The following is a 13,581-nucleotide window of genomic DNA, read 5'->3' on the forward strand; positions in this document are numbered from 1 at the left end:
CTATCTTAAAAACTCATAAAGTGAATTTTCTAAAATTTAGTACAAAGGGACTGAAAATACTCCTTCCAGCTTTTATAAAAATATGGTGTTTCTAAGCAAAACTGTAAATAAAAGTCATGATAAGAGGCTGTGTGCTGCTCTGGGTGTATTCTGTGCAGAATGGGTGAAGCCAGAGGCTGTACAATGCACTGAGGGGCGGATTTTAAAAGGGTTACACGCATATATTTTGCGCATAACCGCGAAAATCCGCTCCTGCGTGCGCCGAGTCTATTTTGCATAGGCCCGGCGACATGCGCAAGCCCCGGGACGCACTTATGTCCCGGGGCTTGAAAAAAGGGGCAGGGAGTGAGTGGGGCATGGTGGTCCGGGGGCGGGACCGAGGCCTCCGGCACAGCGGCTGTGCCAGGGGATCGCACGCTGGCACTCAGCCGGCGTGCGCAACCTACACCTGCCCAGAGGCAGGCGCAACTTATAAAATAAATGTAGGGGGGGTGATTTAGGTAGGGCTGGGAGGCGGGTTAGGTAGGGGAAGGGAAGGAAGGGGGGGGGTGGCGGAAGGAAAGTTCTCTCCGAGGCCGCTTCGATTTCGGAGCGGCCTCGGAGGGAACAGGGAAAGCCATCGGGGCTCCCCTAGGGCTCAGCGCGCACAAGGTGCACAAGTGTGCACCCCCTTGCACGCGCCGACTCCGGATTTTATAACATGCGCGCAGCTGCGCCCGCATGTTACAAAATCGGGCATAGATTTGTGCGCACGGGGTTGCGTGCACAAATCTACGCCCGCGCGTAGCTACTAAAATCTGGCCCTGAATGTGGGAGGTTTATTGATGAGAAAGTTGAGAGAATGTTCTAGAGTCACCGGTGTAAGAGGATGTTTAGATTAAGTACAATAACTCTAAGGATACAAACACTGGGAACTTGCTTTCCAGATGTGCAGAAGGACTTTGATCTATGCTATATTTAAAGAGCTTTCATTTAGTCAAATTCGCTAGGAATACAAAAAACAATATTTTCTCTGGCCACTATGGGATTGGTTTTCAGACCCCCTCAGGGAGACTACAAAACCAGCGAGGAGTTTAGAAAATTTGGGGCTGGCTGGATCCACGGGTACAGAAGCACGCCAGGATTTCATTCCCTTTTCCTGTCTGGTTACCCCCTCCCTGACCCTTCTTGGCGTGGCGTGCTTTTGGACTTGCAAAGGGGAGCACAGTTTTCATCCTGAAATATTTTACCTTTTGCCAGGTGTCTTCCTGGTTGTTGATAGTTGGTGGAATCATTGGCAGTCTGCTGTAGGGTCTTAATTCTTTGATTTCCAATGTTCTCCTTGTATTTTGGTCTAGTAGATTCTTTTTGGAATTCTGGGTTTTGAAGAGTGGTGATTTGCTGGAATTTTCCAGGCTGGTTCTGGAGGTGAACAGGTCACACTTCGTCTTGTCCCCCGGAACTGTTCCTCTCGCTATAGAGTTCCAGTCCTAAAGGTTGCTGAACACAGAGGGTCTCCTGGCCTAGTCTGCAGGGGCTGTTGGCACCCTCATAGCCAGTGCTGATTCACCCAGGGCTCTTCCAGGATGTCCTGGGGCCCCCGATTCTGTTACGCAGGGGCTGCATTTCTTTCTTTGTCTATTGCTTTTGTTGGCCTGAATTGGCTGGTGGGGCAATGTCTAAAGGCAGAAGATTGTCAGTTCTGTGTTCTAGTGCGAGGAAAGAAATGAGCAAAGCATTCGTGGTAACAGCTTGCAGGTTTATAGGCTGACGTTGGTTCCTCACAAATGCAAGTCTCAAGATTTGGCAAATTCTGGCTTTAGAATGTCTCACATCTGAGATTAAAAAAAAATAAATGTTTGTAATTTTATGCTCTTGAGTCTACCGCGAGATGCATTGGTGCATTAAAAGCCATTTCACATGCCTTCTTGTGAGATGTGGAACCTGTAAGTTGCCACCCTGAAATGGCTGAAAGCCTGCGCTGTGGACTTAATTGTTTCATATAAGTGTCCTTTGTATAAATCTTCATCATTAGTAAACTGATAATTTGAAGAAAGTGACATTGGAAGAAAGACTCCATCAGAAAAAGGAAATTCTTTTCACAGCATGAAGAAGAATCTAGAATCCCAGCTCTGCACTCTGCTATCTAGCACTCCCTGTGATATACTGAACAATGAACCTGCCTAAACTCAGCCACAACAGTCAGCACTCCCTGTGCCTCTCCCCCAAGATGAAATCTAAACCTACACCCACCTGTCAGCACTCTCTCTGACTCACCCCCACAATGCAATCTCTTAACCCTCACACACACCAGTCATCGCTCCCTGGGAGTCACCTCCACAATGAGATCTCCTACTCCTCTCACACCAGTCAGCACCCCCACAATGAGATTTCCTAATTCCTCACGCACAAGTCAGCACTCCCTGTGACTCACCCCCACAATGCAATCTCTTTACCTCACACACACCAGTCAGCACTCCCTGTGCCTCACCCCCAAGATGAAATCTAAACCTACACCCACCTGTCAGCACTCTCTCTGACTCACCCCCACAATGCAATCTCTTTACCTCACACACACCAGTCAGCACTCCCTGTGACACAGTTACATGATGAGATCTAACTGCACAGAGTCAGCCTGCATTATGACTTCCCACCTTTAACCCTGTTTTGTACTTTTCTCCTCTTTTGACCCTTACCATGGAATCTTCTTTCTGTTACTGTGTGGTCATTGTTTCTGGGTGGCTCTTTTTTTTATGTTTTCTTCTTTCGTGCTGTCCTCCAGTCCTTCTGCGTAAGACGATTGCCAAACAAGCCTTGGGTCTCTTTGCTGGCTGAGGCTGGAAAGGGAATCCTCTTCCTTGGACACATCAAGGGGGTGTCCTGGACTGCTGCTATGCTGGTCTATGCTACTTTTTAATGTCATTTTTTGTTAAAAAAATATAATTCAGCTACTGAGCTTTAACTGATGGAGACTTTTACTATAAGAAAAATCTATGAAAAAGTCCTGGATGTTGACTGCAGACCTTGTGCTAATTAATAGTGGTTTGAGGGAGTGGCTTGAGTGCAGCGCTCGCGCACACCGTATAAAACGTGAGGGGGGAACAAATAACTTTCAGAGTTGTCATCCTGCGTTCCGGCTTTGGTTGGGGTTTAATAACTCACTCGCAATTTCTTAATGTCACAGTGTGACCCTGCGCTTCTCCCCGAACCCAACCATGTGATGCTGAATCACCTCTACGCGCTCTCGATTAAGGTAAGCCACGCGCTTTACTCTTCCTGTAAGTCTGTGAATTGTATGGCACAGTGGGAACATAAAAACGTGCCAGCATTCTCTGTGTGCCTGCCCGAATAGGCCAACAGCCCCTCCCTTCAGCCATCCAGTTTTGGAAAAGAAATTCCTTTCATCATGCCCTACCCCTCTCAGCTGCCAGAAGTCCCCAAAACTCCCCCGAAAGCTTCCCCAGCCAAGCAGGAGGAGAACGCACACTTCCACTTCCTCGTCCCAGCTTGGTGCCCAGCACTGCTCTGACAGCAAGCGGCGTAGATGGAGACCACGTTGGTGAGGATATTACACCAGATCGCCAAGGTGTTGGGAAATCATGATTGAAAGCCGACAGCCCTACTGAGGAGTGTTGATGTAAGGGGCATTGTAGAATTGGGTGGAGAGGGGCTGGGTGCAGGGGCCACAGAGCCGAAGGTAGCTCGTATCTGGAGGGCGGGAAAATACCAGCGTCTCACTGCTGCATCACTGATAGCACTAATAGAGAGAGGGTAATAACATTACCGCTGTACAGTCTCCAGTAAGACTGTGTCCATGCTAGAGGAGGACACTGACTGGTCCACATTCAGCCACGGGGTGTCCAGGTTAGTTTAACGGATAAAATTACCCAGTTAATGTACACTGGATATTCAGCAGCAAAGTCGCACTACTTAAATCCAAAGATTACTGGGTAAGTTTATCCAGATAACCTAGAACAGTCCCTCCAGGTAACTTTATCCGGGTAAGAGGCGGTCAGCACAAGGAGATTTTTGAATCCTGTGGCTTGTCTGGCCCAGTCTCAAACATAGCCGGACAAACCTTTTCAATATGGCCCTCCGAGAAGCTGAAGGTGCATGGACTGCACTCTAAGCCATGCTCAGAGTCTGAAGGAGCTAAAAATGTATTCTCTAGCATTACGAAGGGAAAAGGGGGGATATGGCACCACTATTCAAACATCTAGCAGGCTGCTGTAAAGGACCAGAAGGCAGTAATTTCCATAGACCGAAAAGCTCAAAGACAAGGAGTCATCCTATGAAGGAAGGAAGGCCGAGAAGGAATATGAGAAATACTTTTCCACTGCTATGAATAGTGGACACTTGGAACAGACTTTCAGAGGAGGCTATAGGAAGCAAAATAGCAGCTGGAGTCAGGCACACGTGGGACAGGCGCAAGGGGACTTGAGTAATAAAGGAGGGAGCAGACCACAGAGCAGGTAGGAACCGTGACTGCACAGCAGGCAGGTGCAGGCTGAGTGGACGTCTTCCACGGGTCTTTGAATGTAAAGTGCTGGTCGTTGCATCCCTGGTATGTTGCAGGTGTGGGGGGTGTATCGCTGGCGGGCCTGGTTCAAGTGCGCTGGTATAGCCCTGCCTTTTGTCTGCTTAATGGAGATCTTACCTGCTATGATTACTCTTTTTTTCTTTTCCAGGATGGCGTGATGGTTCTCAGTGCTACACATAGATACAAGAAAAAATACGTCACTACTCTTCTGTACAAGCCAATTTAAAGGGGATTCTCTCGTTTGCTATCCCATTTGGCATGCTAAGAAAATAGGAACCTCATCAGTGTTGGCAGAGACTGAGCTGTGAGTTTATAGCAGAATTAGTGGCTGGCGTGATGCGGGTTTCATGGGACGCTACATAGGGCTCTTTCTGTAGGACGAGTTGGAAATGCTGGCCTGTAGGGTTCCTTCTCTGTGAATGGTTCTAGCATGCATGTCCCTGAGCCATGAAGCACCAGCATATAAAGTGAGTTGAGACATATCATGTTTGCTAGACATTGCACTTCAAAACTGCCATCTCAACAACTATTTTTCATAACTTGTTCCTATGTTGTGATGTGAAAGATTTGGGCAAATTCATCTATTCTTCCATCCTAATAAAGAAATAGAAAATGCAGTCTTGTCCCCGGCACACGTCTTTTCTTCCTGCCATTCACGCGTGCGATCTGCAGTGCTCAGACAGAGGTACATCTGCACCTCTCTTCCACATGCAGACATATCCTACTCAGGCTCATTGTCATGAATTCAGCTTGCTCTACAACTGTGTGTGTACACACACACACACACACCCACCCACAAATCCCTTTCCCATCTGTGTGCCCGCCCTACTCTTATGTGCGGACAGAGAAGGGCACGTATCTTGCACAGTCTGCCCCTCTTCCGTACCTTCACCTATGTCTTGCTGCCCTCAAACAGTTCCTTAGAAGGATGGATACTACTTTAAAAGCTGAATGACTGGCTTCTTCCTCCCATGCTTGATTTCTCTCTTCTGCCGCTTAGTGGCATTGCATTTATTTCATACTGTGATGAGCCTCCGTGGTGGCAGGAGACGAGTGACAACAGTACGTCTACCGCTTGACCTGTCCGAGGATGATCAGTGGAGTTCCCAGTTTTTGGATCAGGAGTTTCTGTTCTACCTCTCCTTCCTTGCACATCTGTTTCTTCACTTTTTCAAAGGCATGAACTTTTCACTTTGTGCACTGTGGCCAAAACTCTCCGGCTGACTGTGCTGCGGCAGAGTGGCACCAGCAGGGAAATCAGGAGAACCTGTTTGCTCAGCCCCATCTCTGCACTGTTACTACATCTGTTTTTCTGGGCATAAGCACTTTGAAACAGAAGGGGGGACAAGAAGCAATGTTCTATAATATATTAGAAAAAGAATTAACTGATGTATTTTGTTTTTTTTTTTTTTCAATTAAAGTGTGTGATTTAAGTGTGCAAAATTTCACCATCCAAAAATGACTTCATTCTTTGTTTTGAGGAAACAGCCTGAGTATGGTGGTTTTGCTGGTGTGTGTAAGTGCAGTATAGCAGGAGCCTTATATTCATAAGTACATAAGGCTTGCCATACTGGGTCAGACCGAGGGTCCATCAAGCCCAGCATCCTGTTTCCAACAGTGGCCAATCCAAATCACAAGTACCCAAACATAAAATAGATCCAATGCTACTAATACGGTACCAGTAATAACAGTGGCTATTCCCTAAGTCAACTTGATTAATAGTTTATGGACTTCTCCAGGGTCTTATCCAAAGCTTTTTTAAACCTGTCTATACTAACTGCCCTAACCACAGCCTCTGGCAACAAATTCCAGAGCTTAATTGTGTGTTGAGTGAAAAAGAATATTCTCCAATTTGTTTTAAATGTGCTACTTACCAACTTCACAGAATGCCCCCTAATCCTTTTATTATCTGAAAGAGTAAATAACCAATTCACATATACCTCTTTGACTAAGGAGATTTGAGGTACTTTCCATTGCCTCAGCGATCCCACAGGGTAAATACATCACCAGAACCCCCACTGAGAGGTTCTTCATCATCTTACTCGACTGCAGTGGAGTCAAGTCGATCACAGGTGGTAGACCAGGGCTATTCCTGCTGTTCAGTTGAGTAGTACCAACTGGCTGTCTGCTTCAAGCGCAGACATGGTATTTGTATTAAAGTATTTAACCTCACTGACCATCTTGTACCTGTGAGAAAACACCTGCCGTGGTAATCTGCTGGGGAGCATCCAAGGTGTACCCTGGAGCTGCCATTTACAATTTCAGCTAAGTCAGGGGAGCTGGACAGGAACTGGGCTCTTCGTGATGGCCACTCCATGCCACGGCTACCTAAAGACAGCCAACTGGATGACACCACCAAGAGAGGAGCCCAAATCACATTTATTGGTGAAAGGTGGTACTGCAGCCCTTTCTGACGTCTTTACAGCAAAGGTCTTGATGGACCCTTGGTCTGACCCAGTATGGCATGTTCTTAAGGCCTGACTTCATAGCTTAGGCAAGCAAGGCACTGTCTCTGTTTAACCCGAGCAGGATTTTGGTGAGTAGTGTTAGAACGGTGCTGATCTAGCAACGCACGCATAACACCCACCGTGATGCCGCCCTTGGTGGCATGCAGACTGCCAACTAGTTCCAAAGAACCAAGTTTATACAACAGATACAATTCTTGTAAAATTTATTTTTTAGGTCAAAGCAGCAGGAAAGAGGACAGATCCCTTTTATTTGTCACACACAGCTTTATGGTTTCTTCCCTTTTCAAAGCTGCCCTCTGGCGTGCTGGCCTCTTCTTCAGCACATCACACATTACAATACACTACACTTCCCCTCAGCAGCACTCCCCTTACAATATATAAATACAGAAAACACATCATCCAAGATCCACACGCAGACAAAACGGCTCGCAGGCAGTCGCCACTGCCAAGAAGGCAAAGTGTCTTGGGGTGGTGGGCTTCTGTGGGGTTTACTAGCAGGAACGACATCAGCAGGAGGAATTTCATTGTCATAGGTTTGCACAGGCACGGGGGGTGCAGAACGAAAGGCTCGCTGTTTTGTTTGGATACATTGGATGGCTTACTTAAAGAGTGTCGAACGAATATTTTATATTTTACAACAAAAGTACACTCAGAAAGAGCAAACACAAAGTACAGCAGTGTTTGGGATGTGTTGTAAGTTTCGTTTTCCCCCATATTATCTCTGCGGGAGAGAAGGGAAAAGGCACAAGAGCTTTGCAGAAAAGTGTTCATGCAGACATACAGCAATGAAGAGAATTCACCTGCATAAATTAAAGGAAGATCCCCTATGCTTGGGATATTAAATATAGCTCTTAAAAGCAAAATAATATACACCTAAAACAGGAGTAACGGCACTGCCCCGTTACTTCATCCATCGCAGTAAGTAAATTCATACGTGTTCCATTAAAAGAAAAAAAGAAGCAGGTTATGTACAAATACTCATGTTCTGTTACCATCATTCTGATGCGGCAGAATTTCTCCTGGAGACATCTGGAGTGGGGACTAGAAAGGAGTTCTCTCATGTTCTGTTAACTAGGGGGGGGAAAAAAAAAAAGGCCAACCTTTCCAGGCTGTGCTACCAGGCACCCATAGGGGCAGATTTTCAAAGGGTTACGCACGTAGGGGGGTTACGGGCGCCGGGCCTATTTTCAAAAGGCCCGGCGGCGCACATAAAGCCCTGGGACGTGTGTAAGTCCCGGGTCTTGACAAAATGGGCAGTCCGGGGGCGTGGAGGGTGGTCCGGGGGTGTGGCCAGAGGCCTCTGCTGGGCCGGGAGATCGCACGCTGGCAGTTGGCCGGTGTGCACAAGTTACGCCTGCCTCTGGCAGGCGTAACTTGTCAGATAAAGGTATGGGGGTTTTTTTTTTTCCGGGCTGGGGGGCGGGACAGGTAGGGGAAGGTGGGGGGGGGGGGGGGGGAAGGAAAGTTCCATCCGAGGCCGCTCCGATTTCAGAGCGGCCTCGGAGGGAACGGGGAAAGCCAGCTGGTCTCCCCGAGGGCTTGGTGGGCGCGAGGTGCACTAGTGTGCACCCCCTTGCACGCGCCGACCCCTGATTTTATAACATGTGCGCGACTGCGCACGCATGTTATAAAATCGGGTGTATATTTGTGCGCGCCACGCGCGTACATTTTAAAATCTGCCCCATAGTGTTCTACCCTTCCTCAAGCTTTCATGAAGTGCTACTGTAAAATTACAGCTCTGTCTGAGATGTCACTTCTCGCTCCTGTAAAGGGTCTCTCAGCTGCTGGTTGAGATGTACTTTCATTATTTCCTTACCCATAAGAAAACGGTGCACTGGGCATTTTCATTAGCCGGGTCTTGACTCAAAGCATGACGATAAAGACAACACTTCAGCAAAGGTATAGCCATGCGATGAATGCAGAGCATGCCACCTCTTCCAGGAAGACTGTATCTAAGGGGATGGCGTGCCGCGACAGTGTCACCAACAGCTGACTTTTACATATTGCTCATTACCTGTCACTTGTTTGTTATTAGAGATGCAGAAATGTGATGTGCCCTGTATAGGATGGGAGGGAAATAGAATGGCTCCTTTAGCCAGAGTACCAGTGGCCGTATTTACTAGTGTTATTTAAAAGGAAAAAAGTATGCAAACATAGGTTTCACTGGCATCCTGTCAAAGGCAGGATACACCAGCAGTGATTTGTTTGTGTTATTGTGCTTTTTATTCTGTGATTGTACATGATTATGTATGTTTTTTGAGTTTGTTCACCTCCTAGATGTTTCAGTTAATGGTGAGATATCAAATAAATAATAATTTTGGGTTAGTGCTGATAGTGTCAGCACCATGCTTTCCTTTTGAATAGGATGCTAGTGGCACACTGCCCTGTCTTCATCCAGCCGTTCATCACATTACTCTGCCTTATTCTAAAGATTGAAATTTGCTAACTGGTATGTTGAAAAGTCAGCTGAATTATTAGGTTTTGCTTATTAATCAGCCTGAAGTCAGGCTTTGAGCTAAGAGCCTGTTGTGCTGCAGAGCAGCATGTTCTGCTCTCAGATGGAGCCTGAGCTTCCTACCCAGGTGTATTTCTGGCCAGGTGGGACCGAGGAATTCCATGCAGTAATAAAAAATGGACTGGCACCAAAGGTCCAACTGGCAAGAAAACCTTCTTCCCCAGTTAATGTTAGTGAACAGAAGACCCTAGGTCTTTAATACTGATTCTCTAGAACTCTGTGAAAGCACCGTATTAGGACAGATGGGCTGGTATAATAGACGCTTTGTTCATTACAATATAATATATTCCACGATGCGATCTTCTGCTCCGAGGCTCATTCTTTCATTCAGAGAGTCAGGAAGTTAGTGGTAGCTGTATATTTAGCATTGCCATAACTCAGTCATAGTATCTGAAGTGCCAAGGTGTCAGGGATGTCGTCTCACTCTTGGTAGATGACACAAGGTGGCCTTCATTGGAGACCATAACCAATGTCTCGTTTGTTTCCAATATTTGGAGAAAAGTAGCATAACAGACTGTCGCAAAGGCCAGGCCCACATGACTTCACCCACCATCTTACGTCAGTAGTACTTTTCTGATATTGCACTGGGTACAGCATAATCTGAACTGCCACAGGGAGGCTGCAGCATATTGCACATCAGTCCAAAGGATTAGTTCCATTTAGCATCCATTTCCTAAGCAAGAACATAAGTCCAGATAGGGGCATTGTAACCTCTTCAGGCTCCTGCTGTCCCTGGACTAGGGCAACAAAGTCCCAACATAATGCAGAAGTTCCATACGACTGATCAGTGCCCACAGAACTTGGCACTAAGCTCTCGGAGTCTGTGGCACCCACTCCAGCAGTTCACTGTGTCTTACAGTCTAAAAGTTAAACTTCTCTTATACCACACAGATAAACATAGCATTAGTAATTCATTTCAAATAACTGTCCATCCAAGGCCTATGCAAACAAGAGGGCTGTGGAGGCAGGACTTGGAGGGATCTCGGTAAGGCAAGACTTAAATAAAGCAGGGGCTGCTCCACTCCTCTCTCCTCTTCTGGGCCTTCAGATTGTTTCTTTTCCTCAGTGGCTCCTGGAAGAGAGGGGTCATATGACTCTGGTACTTGGGAGAGCCTTCTTGGATTTCACCTACAGAGGAGGGAAAAGAATAGGTCTGTCATTCTACCGTGGGATATAAGGCAGAGAGGTTTGTGCTCCACTGCAGTGCAGGAAGCAGAAGTAAGGGATCCTAGAGAGTGGATATTCTTAATCCGTCCACAGAAGGGGTTTTGTAAAGGCTCCCTGCCATATCCGCGCATGTCAATAAATGCAAACTGCGTGTTGTGACAGCACAGCCGTGCAGTGGCTGTGTAGAGTGGTTTGACTGGTCTAACCTTGACTGTCATACTTCTAAAAGAAAAAAAAGGCAAGAAACGGCTAGATCCAACATTGATTTGGGGAAGCCAATTTCACCAGATTTATTCATGTAAAAAAATGGCGCTATTTTCAAAAGCTCTACAATGGACACTAAATGAGAGAAAAGTTACAAAAAACAAAGCCCAGTTCATTGACTTAGCATTATAAATGTTTCACTGTTTTCATGTAGTATGACCAATCTAGCAGTAAGTGTCTAGAACTGACAGCAGTGTATGGGATATGGGGTTTGGAAATTCTGCCATGGTAACTGGGATCTAGCATTTGTAGACTATATGAGATGTACTAGAAAGCATGCAGAGCAAGGAAGTCTTTGTGGAAATGGTTATTGGCATTCCTGGGGTTAAAGAGCTAAAGCAAATGATGCTGTGGTTTTTACAGGTCTAAAACTACACTTACAAATGAAATGCGGTGATTGGGCAAAAGAAGCCATGACCATGCATTAACTTTCCACTTACTCCACAGTCATGCAGAAGCCCTCTTTCCTACTGCTTGGAAGAGTTTCACCATAGCTCACTCCCTGCCCCCTTCCCAAACTGATTGCTGATCACAATAAGTCACCCTTGGGTATACATTAAGACAATTCTTAGCACACGTCTTGGGCCTGTCTAAGAACTTGACCTCATCCTCGCGCAGCTATGACATGGTAATATTTGTGCTCCCCACACACCCGGTTATGGCCTATCACTGATGTAGCATCTCTACTGAGACCTTCAAAGGATCCGACCCTGCCATGGCCCGAGTTTGTTCAGGGACTCAGCTACAGTGCCTCATGTATGCCTCTTCTGGATGGGATGAGATGTCGTAGCTAATGTAACGTGCCTGTGGGGGTTAAAAGCCATTTCTGGTTTTGGAACGTGCAATTCTGTGAGGTGCAGAGGTGTCTGTGACAGAGCACAGTGGAAGGCAGCAGAGATGAGAAAGCAGGAGGGAATGCTCGTGGCACACAGCACAGACAAGAGGTGCCTTTACCTTTGCTAGTGAAGAGATGAGGCTTTCCAGAAGAAATCTTGTAATTATTCTTCTGAAGAGGCTCAGGGAAGAAAAAAGTAAATAAAAGAAATACAAGAAGAAATTAGAAAAGGAGACAAAATTCTAACGGCGGAAGATACGTGTCAGAAGGTAGAAATACTGAACAAAATCAAGGTTTCCAAGATCTCAAGACAGAAAAAGGTATTGCTAGAGGGATCTTTCAAATTATGGGCTGTACAGCAAATGTAGCGTTCAGAGACTGGCAAAACCACCACATGGCAAGTAGATTTCGTCTGCTTTTGCCTCTGGTGATTGTATGATCCACTTACTGTAACTGAAGTTTCTGGAAGTATGTGATTAGTGACCTACAGCTGAAAGATTCAATATAGAATCTCTAATCATCTGAACCAGCGCACAGCTTGAACTCAAGCTAGGGTTGGTCATACTTTATGGTTGCTATGCAGGAAGACAGTAGGTTACCTTGAAAGGAGATCAACACTGCATTATGGTCAACCTCCAGCTTCCTCCCTGGTAGATCCCAACACTGATTTTTAGGAGCCCAAAACATTGACAGAAAAGTAGAAAATACTGCTTTTCTGTGCTTCCTCCACTTAATATCATGGTGATATTAAGTCACAAGAACAGGAAAAGGAGGAGAATGTTTAAAAAAAAAAAGGGTGCCAACAGTCAGGTTAGGAAAAGGGACGCTCAATTAACAAGTGTCCATTTTCCTAACCTGTGGCTGTGCTTGTAAATTGAGCGTCCCTTTTCCTAACCCGCTGACAGCCGCCTCTCCTGGGTGCTCGCTGCCGAGGAGGCGCTAGGGGTGCACAATTTCCCCTAGCGCCTCCTTTTTCCCCGCGGCAGCCCATTTGCATATTGCATCGGCCTGATAGCGAGTCCCTTCATTTGGTTGGCTGCTCTTAAGGCAAACAATTTCTCATGATGCCTTTAACAGATTTAGACAATGTAATCCTGTCCTCTCTCCAGCTTCTGTTTTCTGAGGAAACAGACCTTGTTTGTTTAACCCCTTCTTGTTGGGTATCCCACCTCTTACATTCTAGTAGGTAATGTCTATATGGACATTACTGGGAAGATTTCTGTCTTGCCTGCTAGTGTTTGCATTCCTCTTCAGAATGTAGTGGCAGCTAAAAAAGGTTGGTCTTTCAATATTTTGTACTAGATTACTATGCAATCACGTTCCTGTTTCAGATCTGAGGCCTTGCCCTATAAGCATTCTTTTATTGGGTTACCATTCCATTTCTTTTCTATTTCTTTGAGATATCTCATGAAGTGTGTGGCCTAGTGGCGTAGCTGATGCTCTTGCTGTGGGATAACATGGGCTCATTACAACAGCAAGAACTTTCTTAGTCCTGGAACATTCACTTCGCTTTAGTGGCTGCCACCTGACTTAGGATGCTCAACTTGTTGGCCACCATTTCCTAATCCTCTTTCTGGGCAGCAACGGAAAGCAGCGATTCATCCACTTTGTGTTCTGGATGCTATTTCTAGTGGTTTATGGGCATAATTGTCCATTATTGCACATATCTCCATGACATCCTATCTGCCATGGATGTGACCATTTCCCAGAATATTCAGTCGCTTTTAAAGGAGGACTGTATCCAGAAAAGTGTGTACAGTCCATAATGCTTAGGTGAAATAGGGATGACATAACATCAGCTCATGAGGTGCAC

At 46.2% G+C, this 13,581-nt stretch overlaps 2 protein-coding genes across 13 annotated transcripts in view; one reads left to right on the plus strand and one right to left on the minus strand.

The window, feature by feature from the left end:
* Window positions 1–5,967, plus strand: part of PRKAB2 (protein kinase AMP-activated non-catalytic subunit beta 2) — a 47,963-nt gene extending 41,996 nt beyond the window's left edge. For all 5 annotated transcript variants that reach the window (XM_029618799.1, XM_029618797.1, XM_029618798.1 and 2 more), the window contains exons 7-8: window positions 3,164–3,232; window positions 4,668–5,967. In XM_029618799.1, the coding sequence (XP_029474659.1) occupies window positions 3,164–3,232; window positions 4,668–4,745 (147 nt within the window). In that variant the 3' untranslated portion in view covers window positions 4,746–5,967. The remainder of the gene's footprint in view (window positions 1–3,163; window positions 3,233–4,667) is intronic.
* A 3,705-nt stretch (window positions 5,968–9,672) lies between these two features.
* Window positions 9,673–13,581, minus strand: part of PDE4DIP (phosphodiesterase 4D interacting protein) — a 237,109-nt gene continuing 233,200 nt past the window's right edge. For 5 of the 8 annotated variants that reach the window (XM_029618266.1, XM_029618265.1, XM_029618264.1 and 2 more), the window contains 2 exons: window positions 11,888–11,948; window positions 9,673–10,630 (listed from right to left, as the gene is read on the minus strand). In XM_029618266.1, coding sequence (XP_029474126.1) covers window positions 10,500–10,630; window positions 11,888–11,948 — 192 coding nt within the window. In that variant the 3' untranslated portion in view covers window positions 9,673–10,499. The remainder of the gene's footprint in view (window positions 10,631–11,887; window positions 11,949–13,581) is intronic. The other 3 variants (XM_029618261.1, XM_029618262.1, XM_029618263.1) reach the window with 3 other exon arrangements.

Source organism: Rhinatrema bivittatum, chromosome 10 (genome assembly GCF_901001135.1).
Source record: "Rhinatrema bivittatum chromosome 10, aRhiBiv1.1, whole genome shotgun sequence".
Taxonomy (NCBI): domain Eukaryota; kingdom Metazoa; phylum Chordata; class Amphibia; order Gymnophiona; family Rhinatrematidae; genus Rhinatrema; species Rhinatrema bivittatum.